General features: G+C 37.8%; 1 protein-coding gene across 4 annotated transcripts in view; it reads left to right on the forward strand.

Annotated features, from left to right (window-relative positions):
• RIN2 (Ras and Rab interactor 2) overlaps positions 1–19,693 on the forward strand; it is a 232,301-nt gene that overhangs the window by 198,571 nt on the left and 14,037 nt on the right. For all 4 annotated transcript variants that reach the window (XM_069075484.1, XM_069075485.1, XM_069075483.1 and 1 more), the window contains 2 exons: positions 5,705–5,796; positions 8,596–9,729. In XM_069075484.1, coding sequence (XP_068931585.1) covers positions 5,705–5,796; positions 8,596–9,729 — 1,226 coding nt within the window. The remainder of the gene's footprint in view (positions 1–5,704; positions 5,797–8,595; positions 9,730–19,693) is intronic.

Below are 19,693 nucleotides of genomic sequence, written 5' to 3' on the forward strand. Positions count from 1 at the left end.
GCTGAGGAAACCGAAGTCAACAGAGGTTGTCACTTGATCGTGGTCACACAGTAAGTGTCTGAGGCTGGATTTGAACTCAGGTCTTCTTGACTCCAAGCCCAACTCTCTATCCACTGTGCCCCTATCTTGCCTTATGGATCAGAGCTAAGGGATTGTGTGTTTTGATAGTTTTTTTATGTATGTATATATTTATGTATTTTATGTATGTATATAGTATGTGTATGTGTGTATACATATATCTACATATATACACATACACATGTGTGTTGTGTATGTAAATCATGCCTATTTCAAACTTTTCTAGTGCTTCAGGTTTGAAAATGAAATGAAATTTTGGCCGAAGAAAAGTCGGTATAGTTTCTTGTTAAGGAATTAATTATTGAGAGACACTAGAACCATATCACGGGATGTTTTAAGTGATTATAATAAAGAATCTCACAGGGAACATTGTTATGATTTTTTGAAATCCCAGATCCTCTACTAGTTAATAAAAAGTTTACTTAGCCATATTATGGACAGGAGAGCAGTAGACAGTATTAGCTTTCTCTGCTGCCCTTTGGGTGGCCATGCAGGTTAAGACTGAGGGGAAGCAACAACTGCTTCCTCCCCACCATCTTTGTTCTTAGGCTACCAGCCGAAGCCTTAGCCCTTGGACCAATTAAGTCTCAGTTGCAATACTTTTAAGGAAAAACTAGCCTAGACTACAGGGAAGATATTGTTCCTACTACAAAAGGTTATCACATGCCCCAAGAACAACAAGATGGCTTTCATTTTATAATGACATGTTAAAGATACTATCTATTCCTTCATGAATTTACACTTGGCAAATTTAGACATGGAGATGATTTAAAGGGGCATTTTTTAAAAAGTGGTAGCTTAGTATATTAGATAGTATTATTGGACCTAGCATCAAAAAGATTCCTATTCACTATTGTGTTATAAGAAATGATGAGCAGGCAGATTTCAGAAAAACTTGGGATTTATATGAACTGATGCTGAGTGAAGTGAGCAGAACCAGGTGAACATTTTACACAGTAACAACCACATTGTTCGATGACTGACTTTGATAGACTTGGCTCTTCTCAGCAATGCAAGGACCTAAAACAATTCCAAAAGTCTCATGATGGAAAATGCAATTTACATCCAGAGAAAGAAATATGGAGTCTGAATGCAGACTCTCTTTTTGCTCTCTTTTTTGTTTTGTTTTGTTTTTTCTTTCTCATGTTTCCTCCCATCTGTTCTAATTTCTCTATACAACATGACTAATGTGAAAATATGTTTAATGAGACTGCATATGTAGAGCCTATATCAGATTGCACACCATCTTGGGGAGGGAGAAGAGGGAAGTGGAGAAAGTTTAAAACTTATGGAAGTGAATGTTGAAAACTAAAAATTAATTTTTTTTAAAAAGATCCCTGTTCAGATTCTTTCCCTAACACTTGCTAGCTGAATAGGCAAAATAGGCAAAATGCCTCATCTCTTTGAGCCTCAGATTCCTCATCTGTAAAATGACAATGATCCTACTTGTAGAACCTACTTCACAAGGTTGTTGTGATGTTTAATTGAGATAATGAATGTAAAGCTCCTCAGAAACTTTGAAATGTTCTATCAATGTAGGTTACTATTATACAGTAGAATGTAATCCCCTTGAGGCCAGGGATTGTTTCTCCTTCCAGCTTAGTGTCTTGCTGGTAGTAGCTTTAAAAATACTTGTGGGATTGGTTTAGATTTCAAGCCTGTTAAAAACACATACTTGGGGTTTATGATTTCTTTCATACTACAAGCTTCTCACTTACTACTTGATTGCCTGGTAGTGTTTGGTTTTCTAGTCTTGGCAAAAATAAAAAAAACGGGTTTGGGAAGGGGTGGAGAATATATTTGGAAATATTTTAATTGGTTTGTATTCAATGAATTCAACAATGAACTTGTATTAAGCACTTTGTTCTGAGCAGGACCTATACAAAGCCAAAAACTAGACAGTCCCTGCCCTCAGGGACCTTACTATTAAAATAGATTCATTTGGAAAGAAAATATTTTGTATATAAGTGAATACAAGGTAAATAATGGGGAAGGGTGTGTGTGTGTGTGTGTGTGTGTGTGTGTAGGAATAGACTACTAGATTGCAGGGAGATCGGGAAAGTGTTCATGTAAGAAGTGACACTTAAAATTTATTCTTGAAGGAAATTGGGGAGGAGTAAATTAATTCCTGGCATTGGGAACAGCCAGTGCAAAAGCATGGAAGCCTTAGCTTTCTTCAAAACTCAGCCCAGTGGCCACCTCCTAGCTAGTGCCTTTTATCCTTCCACCCCACCTTGACATTGCCCCTCCCACCTCAAAAAATTTAATTTTATCTCTTACTTACTTGTAAGTATAAGTTTTCCCCTGATAAAATGTAATATCCTTGAAGCTAGGGATTATTTAATTTTTGTTTTTATTCCTAGTGTCTGGCACATACTAGGTACTTAATAAAGGCTTATTGATGAAAGGTTGATTAATAAGTTTCAGCCTGAGACAGGTATAGTTTCCAGTTAAGGCATAAGTTATTAAGAGAAACTAGAGCAATATCATGTAATATTCCAAGTACTTTATTGAAAGAGTTATAAACTTAAAATGAACATCATTATGATTTTTTTAAACCTAGGTTAAATAAATATTCATCTAAGCTGATATTTGAAGTTAAGATTTGTGTAGGGATCATTAGAAATGATTGTTAACACCATCTAACTCAACCTTTTGTGTTCTAGACTTATCAGGAGGGCAAAAAAGTAGTGCTTATAGAAAAGTTAAAAATTGGAGCTAGTCTTGGTTTAAAGCAGGGCCTCTTAAGCTTTGACAGTCTAATGAAACCTATGGACCCTTTTTCAGAATAATGTTTTTGAGTGCATAAAAATAATATATGTAGGATTACAAAGGAAGTCAATTATTTCAAAATAAAATTATCAGGTTTTTTTTTTCATACAAGTTCACAGATCCAAGGTCAAAAGCCCCTGCTTTAAAGGAAATAAAAGAGTAGAAAAGAGCTTAGAAAAGATAGAAGGTCTTCTAAGCAGTGGATCGTACTACAGAAATTTCCCCAGCTTTTAAGACTATTCATACAACAGCCTTGTGAGGCTGGAAATGCACAATTATTCTGAAAGACCCTTGACCAAGATCACTCAGATACAGCTAGCAGCAGACCTAAGACTAGAACCCAGTGGGGTTTTATGTTTTGTTTTGTTTTCTTTAATTAGAGGCTTTGTAACTTATGACCTTTATGAGCTTGGGTGAGTCCTGTCCCTTCTGTGGGTGTCTATTAAATTAGAGGATTGGATCAGATGGTCGCTAAAGTCCTTTCTGGATCAGTCATGTGATCCTTATATGGAAATATTAATTTTGATTATATTTATCCTTTTACCTATCATTTGTTTTTCATTGTTAAAAGCGCCAAGGGCCAGAGTGCCAAATGCTCCAAGCTTTGTGATTGCCTAATCAGGTGCTCCATGAAACTCTAGCTGCCTTGATTATGAATAAGAAGCAGTATGCTAATATAGGTAGGTGGTAACTAGGTGGTGCAGTGATAGAGCACTGGCCCTGGAGTCAGGAGGATCTGAGTTCAACACTAGCCATGGGACCTTGAACAAGTCATTTAACCCCAATTGCCCTGCCTTCCTCCCTCCAAAAAGCAAAAAGAAGCAGTATGCTTACAATATTTTTTTAAAGGGAAATTCATCCTACCTTAAAGCCATGAAATGGATTCACTAGGGAAGGTTCTGGTTTTGTGACTTCTGTTTTAAATTAATGCAGTGATTTCAGTAAGCCTTTGTCTGGACATGTTAGCACAGTTAAGTTAGAGCATTGTGGGAATGCATCCCAACCTTCTCATCTAGCCTGTGTAATCTCACAGATATGTGTAGTTTGTCATGAGTGACCAGAACAAAGAGGGTGTACTTATTTATAAAAGTAAGTAATAAAAACTAACATTTATAAATATATATATAGTAAAAACTAACACTTATAACCTTAATTTTCAAAGCTCTTTACATTATCTCACGTTATCCTTTTAACAACCCCGTTTTATCCTTTTAACAACCAACAGGTAGATGCTGTTATTAAGCATTATTTTTACAGATAAGGAAACTAAGGCATTGAGAGGGTAGTTGAGTTGTCTAGAATCACATAGCTAGGATTCGAACTCAGGCCCTCCTAACTCCCAAGCAATGCTATCTATTGCCCCACCTAGCTCCCCAGTAGAAGGGCAACATAACTACTTGAAAAAGAACTCCAGGGGTGGCTAGGTGGCTCTTTTGAGCACCGGCCCTGGAGTCAGGAGGACCTGAGTTCAAATCCAGCCTTGGACACTTAACACTTACTAGCCATGTGACCTTGGGCAAGTCACTTAACCCCAATTGCCCTGCCCTCCCCCCTCCAAAAAGGAAAAAATAAAGAATTCCTGGTGATCCTAATCTATTTACATCTATCAGTCAGTCAATCAACACTTACTTTATTGAGCATTTACTAGGTATAAAAAGACAAAAATGAAATGACTCCTAGCTCTTACATTCTTTCCTAAGAGACATATTCCTAAAGTACATACAAACCAAGCATTTACAAAATAAATATGAGGTGGTATTTGGTGGTGGTGGGTAGTGTATATGTGTGTGTCTGGGGGCAGTGGTGGGGAGGGGAGTAGGAGGCCCTGGCATCTGGGTTGACCAGGAAAGACTCATCTTTGAAAATGCAAAAAAAGTGTCTTTTATATAAGGGAACTTTCAGTTGTTTCTGATTTGACTTCAAGGTATGATCTCGTAGGGTTGGAAAGGGTGACTTATAAGCTACAAGTCCACTACTATGTCAGGACCAGAATTGCAAATTTTTATGACTCTAAGAACATAATACATATTGTATATTAGCACTACAGTTCAGTATTCTGCAATGATCATTGATTGGAGAGGCAATTTGATATAACAGCATGGAAAGATTAAGGCCTAAGAGTCAGAAGACCCAGGCTGGGAGTTCTGACTGTAATTAGCTGTGTAATCCTGAACAAATCACTTAACCTCATGGGGCCCCAGTTTTCTCCATCTGTAAAATGAGGACATTGGACTAGATGCACATGCTCTGAAGTAGTTCTGATTCTGTGTTGAGGCATGTATAATCCTGTCTCCAATACCTTTTTTTTCTTCTGTGTTTTCATATCATGTTAAATGTAATATGTTCTAGCAGGAAGTTACTGACATTTTGTTGTCATTTTGCTTTGTTTCAGATCAATAAATACTTAGCAACAACTAACTAGGTTCAAGGCAGTGTCTGCTGTACTAGACAGGGCAAGGGGGGAAGTGAAGGTTGTTCTGCCCAAAGAGCTGAATGCCCTTGCCAAGTGCCAAAATTCTACCCAGTAAAAGAGCATAAAGTATTTCATGTACATAATTTATACATAAATATTCAGCAGTTCTGGTCAGTTGACTTACTTTTGAACTGTCAGAAAAGCTACTGCTTCCCTCCAGAGCTTTTGGTAGTGGGAATAACTCTACAGAGTATAATGAAACTATAGATGATTCTCCCACTCTGAATGTGGCAACAGAGATAGTAAGTGACAGGAAGTGCTAAGACCCACTGCCATTAATAATTAGCTATAACAGACTAGAAGAAAAAGGAAACCCCATAGAAGAAATTTAAGAGGAAAGTGACAAATAGAATTACAACTTTTTTTCCTTTTTTTAAAAAGGGATGTCCTACCATTCACCCTGAAGCTGCCTTATGCCATTTCAACAGCAAAGACAGAGGCTGAGCTGGAAGACCTAGCCCAGTTAGGATTGAGTAAGTATTCTTCAATCCTCAGATTTTGGGACATATTTGTTGTCACATATAATAATGGATAAAAATTAGCATCTATGGGCTGTTGTAGGTTTCGTGGCTTATCAAGCAACTACTATATTCTAGGCATTATGGAGAAGAATACAATTAATAAAATCCCTACTCATAGTAGGAGAAACAATGACATATATACACATGTATGTCTATATGTGTGTGTGTGTGTGTGTGAATAGATATAAAAATTCATACACACACCTGAGCACCCTAGCTTCTCCTTTGTTCTTCCTCCTGTCACCCACCTTGTGGCTATTTTTACCTTCCATCTTAAAGGCAAGAAATGAAGATAAAGGGCCACATGTAGTTTGGCTTCTCATTAGCTACTTTGGTAAATCTTGGCAAGGAGAGGAAGACAAAAATTACCAGCCTTTGTGGAGATATGTGTAGGTTCCAATTCCCTAAGCTGACCATGGCCTGTCTGTAATGCAGTTTTCTATATATTCCATGTTTCCTTCTTTTTCAATGGTACCTTCTAAGGAAAAGGGCAAGGTTTGACCCCAAGGGGGAATGGCTCCATTTTCACTCAATCCATTAATCCAAGTTCTTCTATTTCTAGTGAAGGACAAAGCTTTGAAAGCATTTGTCTGCACTGTGAGGAAAATGCCAATATGTGTTTATATAGTAACATCTGTCCTACTTCCTCTGCTGTGGTACAGCATGGTTCCATGGTGATCCAGTTCTTGCCCATTAGGCAGAAAAGTCATCATGTTTTGCCAGCATGTACCATTCATCCTTTCCCTTCCTCTTCCCTCTGCCTTGCCTTCCTCCTGCCCCCAACATTAACCCTCACTGCTTCATGCTACCTGAGGGAGCTCTTTCAGAAATTTGCCAGGTTTATGGTTTCCAGCTAAGTCTCTGTTCCATTGCTTTGGGGAGTTACATAGTCAACAAAACTGTGCAATACACAGCCGCTGAGAATGAAGGAAAGACTTTGGCTTTGTCAGCAATTTGCAAATCATAATGATTGAATCAAGAACTAGGGTTTTCTAGGATATAAAGAAGATTTAATACCTGATCTGGCAAATTAAACATGCATGCTTTCTCCCTGGACTCTTTTTCTTTTACTCTAAAGAGTATATCTTGAAATGAGTGCTATTTGTGGTATACAGAATATAGCATATATGTATGCATAATTCATAAAGAAGTCTGAAGGTAGCCACAGATATTTGTTGCCCTCCTTTAAATAAGTTACTGAATATTATGTAGAATTGGATAATGAGGTTGGAAAAGGAGATCCTGGCAGACATATCATTACCACCTTAGCAGTGTATTGCCCTGTGCATTTTGTTTAGCCCATGTTAATTCCACCAATTTTGGAATTGATCTATAAATTTTGTCAAATCTTTTACTTGCATATTTATTTTTTATTTCCTGATCCAAATTGAAAGCTCCTCCCGGAGGACAGTAACTAGATTTTCCTTTTCTTTATATCTGTACTTCCCCATGGTGCCTGATACTGAGCTTATTATGAAGTAGACACTCAGTTGTACTTGACACTGTCCAAAGAGACAGGTTTCCTTAGACGTGTGGCTGGTAACCTGATAGGCAACATTAGTAAAGGCGGACATACGTATAACTCTTGATATATTATATACAACACATTTTCAAGGATCATAGAATCTTATGAGGTAAGAGGACTGTGGAAATCATCCAGCCCAAACCTGTCAACTACAGAATCTTTTCATCTTCTGGTCCTTTGCTGGCTTCTCACCACCAGCCAACATAGAGTACCTACCTCCTACCACTAGCTAGTTTGTGCTCTGGATATACAAGCCCATTTTAATGACAGCCTGACAAAACATAGGAAGATTTGGTATAGAGGTGGAAAAATAAAAATCTAAAAACCTCAAATTGAATGCTTAATATCTATGTCACTCCTCTCCCTTAACACACACATTAGAGAATTAATTGTAAATGGCAATACAGACCGTGTAAATTCTATAAATTGCCATCCACTTGCCTCTTAGGCAACTAAAGAGTGTTGAATGCTTATAGCAATGGCAAGAAGGCTATAGAATTTGGAAAAGACATTTACCAGACCACAAAGATAAATGGTTAAATCTACATTTAGTTTTTCCCTTTTTTTCTCCATAGTTTAGGGGTTTTTTCCCCCTGGTTAAGCTTATGAACATACATACATGCATACATACACATACACACATACTTTTTTTTTGCCTCTTTGGAGTTTTAGTGCTGAGCATGTCAAACCTCAAACTAATTGTGTAACAATCACTCATACACAGCTGCCTGTCCTGTCTACTTAAAGGAGAACTGTGGGGACATGATCATTTGGCTTAGAGCTACATCTGCCTGGGGGCGCAGCACAAAATGCTATTTGGGAAGGCTGCTGTTTCTTTGCAAGTTATTCCATTTTATAGTCAAGCTGTGGGCTTAGTTTACGGTTCATTTCAAGCCTGAACTAGTAATAGCATCATTCTTCTATGTTTTTCAACTTTGCCTATCTCAGTAAAAGTCATGTTGATGATTTGTGTTGGCCCAGGACATTTAAATCTTTATAGGTGCAGAGCTCTAGCCTGCAGCCCCAGTGGGAGCCTGCAGCTGGGTTTGGCATTCTTCTCTGAGTTTCAGTAAGAAATTTAGTAAAAAAAAAAAAAAAGCCAGTTTCCAAATGAGAGAGCCCCATGCTTCAAAGATGCTTGCTTTGCTGCACTGTGCCTTTTTTTTTTTAATTTGCAAAAGAACCACCATATTTACATTCTTGTGTTAACCAATAATGACTTTCAGATTTTTGGAACTCTCCGGCTGACAACAAAGCCCTAAATCCTCCACCTCCTCATAGGCCTCTCCCCTCAGACGGCGTTTGTCGAGCTTCGCGTCAGCTTTGCCTTATAAATGGAGTGCATTCTATACGAACCAGAAGGCCTTCAGAATTGGAGTGCAGCCAGACCAACGGGGCCCTGTGTTTTATTAATCCTCTTTTCTTAAAAGTGCACAGCCAGGACCTCAGTGGAAGCCTGAAAAGGCAGAGTACAAGAACTCCAGAAGTGAATGGCACTGAGACTCCTCGCTCTCCCCCACCCAGACCCCCACCACCATCTATTAATAGTCTCCCCACAAGCCCTCAGCTGTCCAGGACTGAAACTCAGGCGAGTATGCCAGAAACAGTCAACCATAACAAACACGGGAACGTAGATTTGCTGGGAAAGAAACCGACCCCTATTCCTCCACCTCGTCTGAAGAAACAGGCTTCTTCTTTGGAAGGAGAAGGTAATAATGCAAAGACCTCAACAGTAATTCGACCTCATCTTAGCCAAGAGCCTACGTCGGGAACTACTGGCAGCCCAGGTGATGCCCCGCCTGAGCAGAATCTAGCAGGCTGCAAAAAGACTCTGCCTACAAGCTCTGACTCACAACTCCAGTGGAATGGAGGCAGGCAGAGACTAAGCGATATGAGCATATCTACTTCCTCATCCGACTCACTGGAGTTTGACCGGAGCATGCCACTGTTCGGCTACGAAGGGGATACCAACAGCAGCCTGGAAGACTATGAAGGAGAGAGTGACCAAGAGAGCATGGCACCCCCCATCAAATCCAAGAAGAAAAGGAGCAGTTCATTTGTCCTCCCCAAAATTGTCAAATCTCAGCTACGAAAAGTGAGTGGGGTTTTCAGCTCCTTCATGACCCCTGAGAAGCGAATGATCAAGAAAATTGCCGAACTGTCCCGGGACAAGCGTACTTATTTTGGATGCCTTGTTCAGGACTATGTAAGCTTTCTGCAAGAAAACAAGGAATGCCATGTTTCCAGCACAGACATGCTACAGACCATCCGACAATTCATGACTCAAGTAAAGAACTATTTGTCTCAGAGCTCAGAACTGGATCCCCCAATTGAATCACTGATTCCAGAAGACCAAATAGGTAAGAATTTACTGTCTTGGCTTTTTTTTTTAATTGTATTTTATGTACTATAATTTTCTAGCTGGGGTCAACCCCTATAGGACATTTTAGGTAGGTTATCCTTTTTCCGAGGAAAATTAGAACAAAAAAATGTTATGAATAAAAGTTGTCTAAATTTTCTGTCAGTAAATTGAAGGTTTGGAAATAAGTTAAAAGTGTATGCAGCTTGCTGTTAAAGACTTCTGGTGCATTTGGTGAATATTGTCAAATGATTCTACCTCCAAGAAGAACAAGATCTAGTTTGAGGTCTGAGTGACTGCATTTGCTTTCCTGTTCTTGGAATGTCCCCTTCCTATTCAGTGATTTCTTGAATTGCTTCTCTCTGGATTTTCTCCCTTTGGAGAGGGAAGAGATACCCACCTCCCTAAAAGAAATAAGGTTATAATTTAAGCACAGAAATCAGCACGAAAACTTTGCAGCATGAAACTTTTCTTCTGCCTTTTGTGCCTTGACTATGTAAGTGACATTTTTTGTAAGTCTCATGTAAAGGGTAAACATCTCTGAAGGAGAAATTCTTTCCTTGTAAGCTCATTCCACCAAGATTGAATTGCTGTTGGCAACTTTAGCCAAGGTATTCAAAGGTGACTGAGAAATTGGCAGGCTGCCTTTATTTTGTCCACAGTAAAGCAGTGGCATTTAAATTTTTTATATAGAAAGCTGCACAAAAAGTGCTAATTTCATGGAATGCATTTGTTGGACAGCAACAGAGAAAGGGACTTCCAAACACTATAAGACATTTCATTAAAGTAAAACTCTTTTCCTTTCCTTCAGTAGGGTCTGCTTTTTTTTTTCAAGAAGTAGTAAACATTGTGTGGCATACAAGGGCTTTTCTGCAGTTCTGTTTATTGAAACGAAAGTCCCTTCTTGATTTCTGAGCAAAGAAATTAAAGCATTGTTATTGTGAATTTTTTTTCCCCATTCGTGGTTTGGCCTAGTTGGGATCTTGATTTGTTCTGTTCTTTGTTAGGGCGTGGTTAAAGCTGATGTGTTGTAGTAAGTGGCTAAAAGGGAGGCTGCCCTATTCCTGCTTTGACTCTTTAGAACGAATTCAAGGAGAAGGCAGGGCAGTAGCTAGACAAGCATCCTCTTTCTGCATGCCTCCCAAGCTTCCCTCTCAAGGATCATTTATGTGGATGGGCACTTTGAGGAAACATCAAGTTTGCATCGCAGCGGTGTGTTTCCTTCACCCTGCCTGCAATCAGCAAGAGCTTGTGGCTGATCTAAGCAGAGAGTTATGTGGCAGACTAATTCAGCCATCCTACACAGAAAATCCTTGCAAAGGAACTAAGGGCCCAGCCTGATCTTCTGGCTTGTGTTTAATTTTCCTGCTCCTATTGGGAATACCAACCAAAGCCGTTGCCTCAGGAAACATTTCTGCCAGTGTTCTAGAGAGCAGAAACTTAAAATGTTACCTGCTTACAGAGTTATTATGTGCAGAAAATATGCCCTAGACCTTTATCTTAGAAACAACCCTGTCTTTCATTTAAGACCTAGTATTATAGTATTAGATTCCCCTCAGATACACAGAGAACTTACTTTGAATTTCTTGGGAAGCATCTTTAAAGTTCTATCTAATCTGACCAAATTAAAGCTTTGTCTAACTATAGAGCATGCACCCAGCAGGAATCTATGCAATTTGGTGGGGGCAGTGGTTTTTGTTTGTTTCTTAATTCACGTGGCTGCTGCTTGAAGAATTAAACTTGCCTAGCTTCTAAAACAGTGAAAATTCTGTACTCATTAATAAGGTAGAAGGTAAGAGTAGACAAGACCCAGCCAAAATAAAACCTCATGGTGAGCACAATGGCAAAAGAAGTTTGTGACCCAGAACATTTAGATAATCAGGCACTCAAAACATACATGAGTTGTTAAGGTAGGACCTTCCTAGCAATATCATCAAGTAGCCTGTTGATTGCTCCTCCCACCCACCCTCACTTCTCAAGTGGCATGGAGAATGTCCCAAGTGGAGCTTCAGATAGTTTCACCTTGCAAACTATCCCAAGAATTCCCAGCCTCAAAAATGTATTTAAAACAGGTGCTTGCTAATGTTAGCAAAGCTATTATTGTTTTGTTGTTGTTATTTTGCTGTAATACCCAAAATAATATGAACAAGTTAATATCACACTTCCCCCTGGCCCCCATATCACATCTAATGGAATGGACTGAGAGAAAGGAGGTTTCATTAGCTACAGCTACAGTGCCCTCCTTCTGTAAAATAGGGATACTAATAAGCAGTCCAACCATTCTCAGAGAAGTGTTTATGAAGACTAAATGAGATAATATGAAAAATACAAGGCATTACTTAAATATAAGGTTCATTATTATTGTTGTTATAACATTGGGATTCCTGTAGCCGAGTCAGTGTAATATATTCATTACAGACAGCAAAGGCTGGACTATTTGACTGGACTGATCTATCAATCAGTGCTTCCAAGTTCCCAGTGAGTAGCACAACCATATTAAGAACCACAGCAAATCAGGCCAACGAAATTTTGGTTTGGTCAGAATTGTCTAGACACAGCCTATGTTGCTCAACCCTATTTTAATGAAGTGAGGGAAAGAGAAGTAGAATTAGAGTCATAGATTCACAGAATATTTTTAGAGCTAGAAAGGACTTAAGTGGCCATCTAATCCTCTCTCATAATTATAAAAATGAGGAAACTGAGATCCAGGGAGATTGTAAGTTGCAGTTAATTTGTGAAAGAGTCAGGACTAGAACATAAGTGTCCAATGGTTGTCAATGCCCTCCCACTTAATAACATGCTGAATATTTTTTTAAAAACCATTTGAGCCAAAATAAGTAAGTTGTGACCACCAAACCTATCCCACTTTAGAGATGAAATATCTACCTAGAAAACACTCCGTATTTGTCAGAGCTAGTAAGGTATATCCTGGTCATATCTAGGAATGTTCAAACATTTCTAATAAGGCCACAGTGTTTTTCCTTTCCTGGTTTGAATGAATGAATGAAGCTTTTATTAATCACTTAACGATGTACAAAGCACTGTGCTAACCTCTGGGGATACAGATGAGAAGGAAAAAGGTCCCTCCTGTTAGGGAGCTCACATTCTAATGGGGAAGGGTTCAGCTGCAAGTCAGAGGGAAAGGTCCCATGGGCCTTAGGAATCAGGAGCAAAGTACATATCAATGCCTCTTCTTTAAAGTTATTTCTATTGATAAAATGCTATCAGTTTCTGATACAGAATCATTTGATAGAGCCAAGCACTTTGGCAATATGGTAGAACATGGAGCCAAAAAAATAAAGCTGAACAAATATGATCTTGGAACAACTTCCTAGCAGGTTGAATTACTTATAGCTATAGAATGTGTATACTTGGTTCACAAAGATTTATGTAAAAGAATCAAAAAATTAGGAGTAGATAGCACTTTTCTGATTTTGTCTATGCTCAGCTAATGTGATCGTTGATATTTTTAAAAATAAATTTTTATTGATATCTTTTGTTTTTACATCACTGTATCTGCTTATTCCTCTTTGCATCATTTCATGTCAATCTTTCCATGCTTCTGTATCCCATCATATTATTCCTTGACCATAAATTTCACCTTAGACCCAGCCAACTATTTTCAAATTTTGTCCCAGTAATGACAAGGGAGACCAGGTAAGAAAGAGTGGTCAAATGGAATGAAATTCACCAAACCCCTGGAAAAAAACATAAATAAGCAATACTCATACCCAAGTGATAGTGGATTAATTGTATGATCAGTAGCATGGTCTGGTGGAAATTAAGCTGGATTTGGAATATGAAGAATTTTAGTCCCAATTGTGACACTAAGTCATTTAACCTTAGTTCAGTCATCTGTAAAATGGTAACCCTTGTGCTACAATATCTTACATGGTGGTTGAGAGGATAAAATGAAATGATATGTGAAGTATTTATGAAGCACTAAGCTGTTATTATTAATACTAATACTACTTTTAGTTTTACTAGTATGATTTCAGGTATATGCTACTATAAGGCTTAGAATATATTTTTAGAATATATTATTAAACTTAACAGCACTAACATTTGAGTTTAGGTGACTGTGGGTTTCTATACTATTATGTTTTCAGTTTTACCAATCTAACAGACAGTAATAATCCAAAAGTTCCAATGGTAGAATCTCATGCTAAAAAAAACCTCATTACATATAGATGTTGTTATGATTATATGCAAATGAAATCCTACTTAGTTCATCACTCCACTCATTTTTCTTGTCTTATTTCAAAAATAATAAAATTGTTCCAACTCAAAAATATCAGCATATTGATTTTCAATTTCATTCTATCCATCTCTCAAAAATTGTATTCTGCAAATTTTCAGTTCTTTGAAAGAAGTGGGCATGAAATACAGTACTAGCATTAGACAGATGATGAGTTAGTGATATAAATGATCACATCATAAACCAGAAATACCACAGTTCTCTCCTTATCCTCCCCTAGCCCCCTCAGTGATATATCTTAGTTATCTAAATAAATGAACGAAGTTCCCTGATGTTATTGCAGGTAATATAGTTGGTGCCAGAATAGGAAGATATTTTGGTTCAGTTTCACTTTTCAGATCTTTTTTGAGGCCTTGTTTTTGCATTTGATGTCCAAGATATTACAAATACATTTTCCTTGGTGTGTTGTAGACTAGAGAGAACAAATCTTTGGGCACTCATTGTCCCTCTGTCCAGTTTTCATATACACATGCACTTCTAGGTGGGCTCCACTTCTCACTGTCTACTTTAAATAACTATTGATAGTTTTGTTATAGTTATGTTTTTAACTGAGAGACAATGTAGTGTTAAGAAAGAGTCTGGCATCAAGTGCTGCCTTCAGTATCTACTAGCTGTGTGTGACCATGGGCAGGTCACTTAACTGCAGGCACTTGTTTAAGAATTTAACTAATTAAATTTATTGATTTAATTAAGAATAGGCAACACTGCTGCCTATTTAGCCATGTGATGAGGCAAATTACTTCACCTGTCTGGGACAAAGATTCCTTATCTATAAAATAAAGTTAGATTAGATAACCATTGAGGTGTCTTAGTGGTTTAAACCTATGATCTATGAGCCTGTATTGGAGACAAATTGCCAAAGTATCTATGATATGCCAGGCAATGTGCAAAATATTTTACAAATATTATATTATTTGATGCTCACAACAATCTTGGGAGGTAGGTATTATTATCTGAGTCTTACAGTTGAGGAAACAAAGGCAGACTGATTAAATTACGTATCCAGGGTCACACATCTAGTAAATGTCTGAGATCAGATTTGAACTTGGGTCTTGTCTGAGATCAGATGTGAACTCGGGTCTTCCTGACACCAGGCCTAGCACTCTATCCATTGTGCCACCTAACTGCCTTGTCTCTAAGAGAAGGAAACTTTGTATTAGAAAGATAGACAGATATATCTCTCTGTATACATATACACCTGAAATACAAAGTGTGCCTAACAATGTAACTGACCCTACATCCACTTTCTAAGATTTCTACTGTGAGGCAATTTGACCACATTGCTTAAATAACAAGTCTTTCTGCTTAGCAGAAAAGGGTACTTCAAGAGCTTGTAGCTATTAGCCAAATGAGAAAGTCCATGCTGCCTAGATTGTAATAATAATAAATAATTATTTTTCTTTCATCTTTAGGGGATACTGCTGACCCACTATTACAGGGCACATGTTTTGTGTGTTTATTGTCTTAGTTTTATGTCATTTGTATTTCCCAGTATGTTCCCTCCTGTTCCCATCCCTTATAACAAATAATAAAGGAAAAAGAGAAAAAGGTCAATTCAGCCAAACTAGCCCACACTGCATTTAAGAAAGGATATACAGTACTCCACACCCATGATGCCCTAATTTCCCTTCTTCCCTCAAGATCAGAGAGGGGTGCATTACTTTGAAAGTTTGTTGTTGTTTTGTCAAGGAGTATTTCCGGATTTGCTCTCATCTTTTCCATTGTTATTCCTCAGACTGTTTTGTGGTCATTGATTCTTGACACCATTACCTGCCATCCCCAACCACTAGCACCATTCCTCCCAAACTTCCTTATATTTAACTTCTTTGCATTTATTTATTCACATTATATTTAGTGTGTGTGTGTGTGATTATGTTTGCACTTGTAAGTACATGTCAGTCTTTGTGACTAAGGTTATTTTATTCTTTGCTTTTGTATTCCCACAGCCTAGGACATAGTCCTTACTTAAATAATCCTTGTTTATTTATTTGATTAATCATTAAGGATTATGAAGGTGGGTGGCAGAGCTTAGAAGTTAATGAGCCTAGAAAAGACTAGAAAGAACAAAGATAGCTAGGTAGGGCAGTAAAGTGCTGAACTTGGAATCAGTAAGACCAGAGTTCAGATTCAGCCTCAGACACTTAAATGCTGTGTGACCTTAGGCAAGTCATTTAACCTCTGTTTCCATTTTCTTATCTGTGAAATAGGGATAATAATAGCAGCTGCCTCTTAGAGTTGTGAGGGATAAAATGAGATAATATTTGAAAAGCATCTTGTAAACTTTCAAGTGGTATATAAATGCTAGCTATTATTTATATAAGCAAAATGGCTTATCCACAGAGGCATCAGACTTAGTTAGTCTGCACATAAACTGAGTCAATTATGAGACACAACCTGGACTATTTTAGTCTTCAGATAAAATAGTAGCACTTCTTCACCAACAAGGTGAGCTGCTCTTGGAATGTTTTCTAAGTGGCAGGGGGTGGGGAGCCTGGGGGAGTTCGTGGAAACTGTGCACACTTATTAGATCAGAGTGAGGAATAACCGGATCCTTTTGTTTGTCCCTACCTGTCTTTCACCAGCTTTTGCAAAATCAGCCTAGGTCAAATCAGAATCAGTCCATTTGTCCACACAAAAAAATTAGGAGAAATTATTAACATGTAAATTCGAGATTGAAAAGCAACTTAAAAAAAACATGTGGAAGATAAAAACAAACCAGCAAGGCAAATCAACATAATGTTTCAGACTTTGAGACTCCCACTTCTTCAAAGAAGGGAAGGAGGTGAGGTGTCTTCTTAAACTTTTCTTGATGGGGGGGAGTTCAATCTCAAATCATGATCATTGGTCTCAATCTGAAGAAAAAGACAAAATCTTTAGTTGTCCATCAGGCCCTTTGGTAAGCTGATGAAGGCCTGCAAATGGAACGTGTTTAATAAGACATGTATCCTTCCTTACTGGATGCTTATCATGTACTGACTGTCATAAACAGAAAGTACAGAAGGAATCCTCATGTTCTGGAACTTCTGGGGTGACTAATGTAATGAGACTGATCCCTTGAGGCAGTAAGACCCATATGGGACTGTCAGTCTCGTTACTTTATAGTTATACCTCAAACATAGAAAGGAGATAAGAAGGTAAATTATATGTTTTCCCCCACATGCACACACCTACCTTGTCTGAGAAGTTGGAGGAAAGTATGATTAAAGGGGCCTGGATAACTACAGGAGTTTCCACAATGGTTATTTGAGAAAAGATATACTTCATCTTAGTGTATAGCAGGAAGCAGCTTAGTATATCAGATCAAGTGTTGGACTTGGGAGTTAGACGTTCAAATCCACCTCAGAAAACTTATGAGCCTCTCAGACTTAGGAGTTTCTTTATCTTTAAAATGGGGATAATAATCCCCAACACTTATTTTAAGGATTGTTTTGAGGATCAAATAAGGTTATGTCTATAAATTAGTATGGATATATATATATATATATATGCATATATATTTATATGTGTGTATGTGTGACTACACACGCACACACACACAAACACATACAAATGTGGGGGGGGGGGTATGTGTTTTTCCCTTTGCGTTGTGTCGAGACGTAAAGGGAAGGGCAGGCATCTTTCAAGAAACAGCCAGTTTGGGTAGATCAGAGTGGGGAGCAAGAAAGGTCCCCCCCTCCAAAAAAAAAAAAAAAAAGAAAAGCAGAAGAGGTATTTCTAGAAAAGAAAGAACTAGAAGGATGCCCAATGAGAGCTTGTCTTTTGGGTCTTCTGCATTAGCAACTGTAATTGGGAAGATTCTGAAGAATCATGGGATAGTGTTTCATTGTAGGTTATAGCAGTAAGTGGGAGGTTTTGAAGAATCAGGGAGGAGTGTTTTCAGTATAGGCTATAGCAGTAGATGGATAGAGCAGTTCGCCTGGAATCAAGAAGACCTGAGTTCAAATCCAGCCTTAGAGATGTACTAGCTCTGTGACCTTGGGCAAGTCACTTAACCCTGGTTGCCTTAGTTTCCTCATCTGTAAAATGAGCTAGAGAAGGAAATGCAAACCACTCCAGCGTCTTTGCCAGAAAAACTCCAAAATGGGTTTACAAAGAGTTAGACATGACTGAAAAATAACTAAACAATGTAGCAGCATTATGAACAAGAAACCAGACTGCCTTTCAACCATTTATCAAAATATTTTCAATTCCCTTTTGAAAGTAAACAAGACCATAATTAATATAGAAGGGGTGTAGTCAACCTGAAACCCAAGCAAATTATTTTTGTTTCATTTTTTTATAGACTTAATCTATTTATATCTATGAAATTACAACCATAGTTTCATTGTAACATTTTGGATAAGGCTGAGGTCACATGTGATGACTAGCATTATGAGATGAATGAACATTAAAACCATAAATGAGCAACTTCTTTTAACTGTGAAAGACATTGTTATATTATTATTCAACTCTACCATGACTTTTTCCTTGTCAAAACTTTTTCCTTAAAAAAACATTTTAGTTTTTTGTTAAAATAATTGCTATCAAGTGAATCTAAAGATGTAGTAAGAAGTGGTGAGTACAGTCAGCTGGGAGGGGGGGAAGTGAGATTAGTAAAGGTGGTACCAGTGATAGCTTTGGAGTACCTATAGATTATTTGGAGTACCTATAGATCATTAATAAAGTCAGGAGGAAAGTTTGGGTTTTTTGAAAAATTATAACTGCTTATCTTTCATGTCAAAACGCTCTTGTATAGACCTGGTTTTCTCAAGTTGGATCTTCTCTGAGACTGGGAGGAGGAAAGAATAGCCTATGTTCTCAGTGTAAGCAGGAGACCCAAAGAAAACTAGATTAAAACAAGCTAAAAAAGGAAAAAGTAATTGTAGTCAGTGTCTTTACTTAAGTTTTGAGGCAATTTCCTAGATTACCCTTGTGGTGGTCAGTTAGTTTAAATTTTACAAAACCAACTCACTTTTTATCAGTCCTATTGATTAGGTCCCACCTCTGTTAGTTTAGTATTTCCCCAAACCAGTTTGGCCAAAGAACACTTTGGGGGTTGAAATACATTGACAGTATACCAGTGTTGGTGTCAGGATATTGGAGGTAAGAAACAAAATTAAAGTGCGAGGCTTTTTGCTTGCAAGAGGAGAGAGTTTGAGAAAAACATTCTAATCATTTTTTTGTGGTCTTATCTGTTTTCTTTCCCTGGGCCTCCCCATTAAAATGATAAAATTCACATTTCCTGAAGCAAAAACAAAACCATTTTCTAATACTGTTCAATAAACATAGACAAATTATTTTAAAACTGATTTTTAAAAAAATGGTTTTTAGTCTTTCACAAACATGAGAACTTGGGATTTTCAACAGCTATTCTCAGAATGAAAAGAACAAGCTGATTTTCAAAATAAAGTAAGTTTGCATTGAAGCTTTATGGATGAAGGAACAAGGTTTACAAAAAGAACTGAGTCCAGTTGAATAGCAGTACAGATATTCTGGACGTCTTAGCCAGCCCTTCTCATCCCCTTTCTCTGGTGTTAGAGTCACTAGCTAGAACAACCACATGTAATCTTGTGGGTATAATTAATATTCATACTATTGGCTTATATACTGTGGCTGGAGGCACAAATTTTTTCTTGGGGAATCAAGTTGAATATAGAATGTTATAACTTAAACTGCTGAAATTATATAAATTAGACTTTAAGGAGGCCACATGGTATAGTGGAAAAGG

Source organism: Petaurus breviceps, unplaced genomic scaffold (genome assembly GCF_028583685.1).
Source record: "Petaurus breviceps papuanus isolate PSGF00001 unplaced genomic scaffold, PetGlider_PUasm1.0 90919, whole genome shotgun sequence".
NCBI lineage: Eukaryota > Metazoa > Chordata > Mammalia > Diprotodontia > Petauridae > Petaurus > Petaurus breviceps.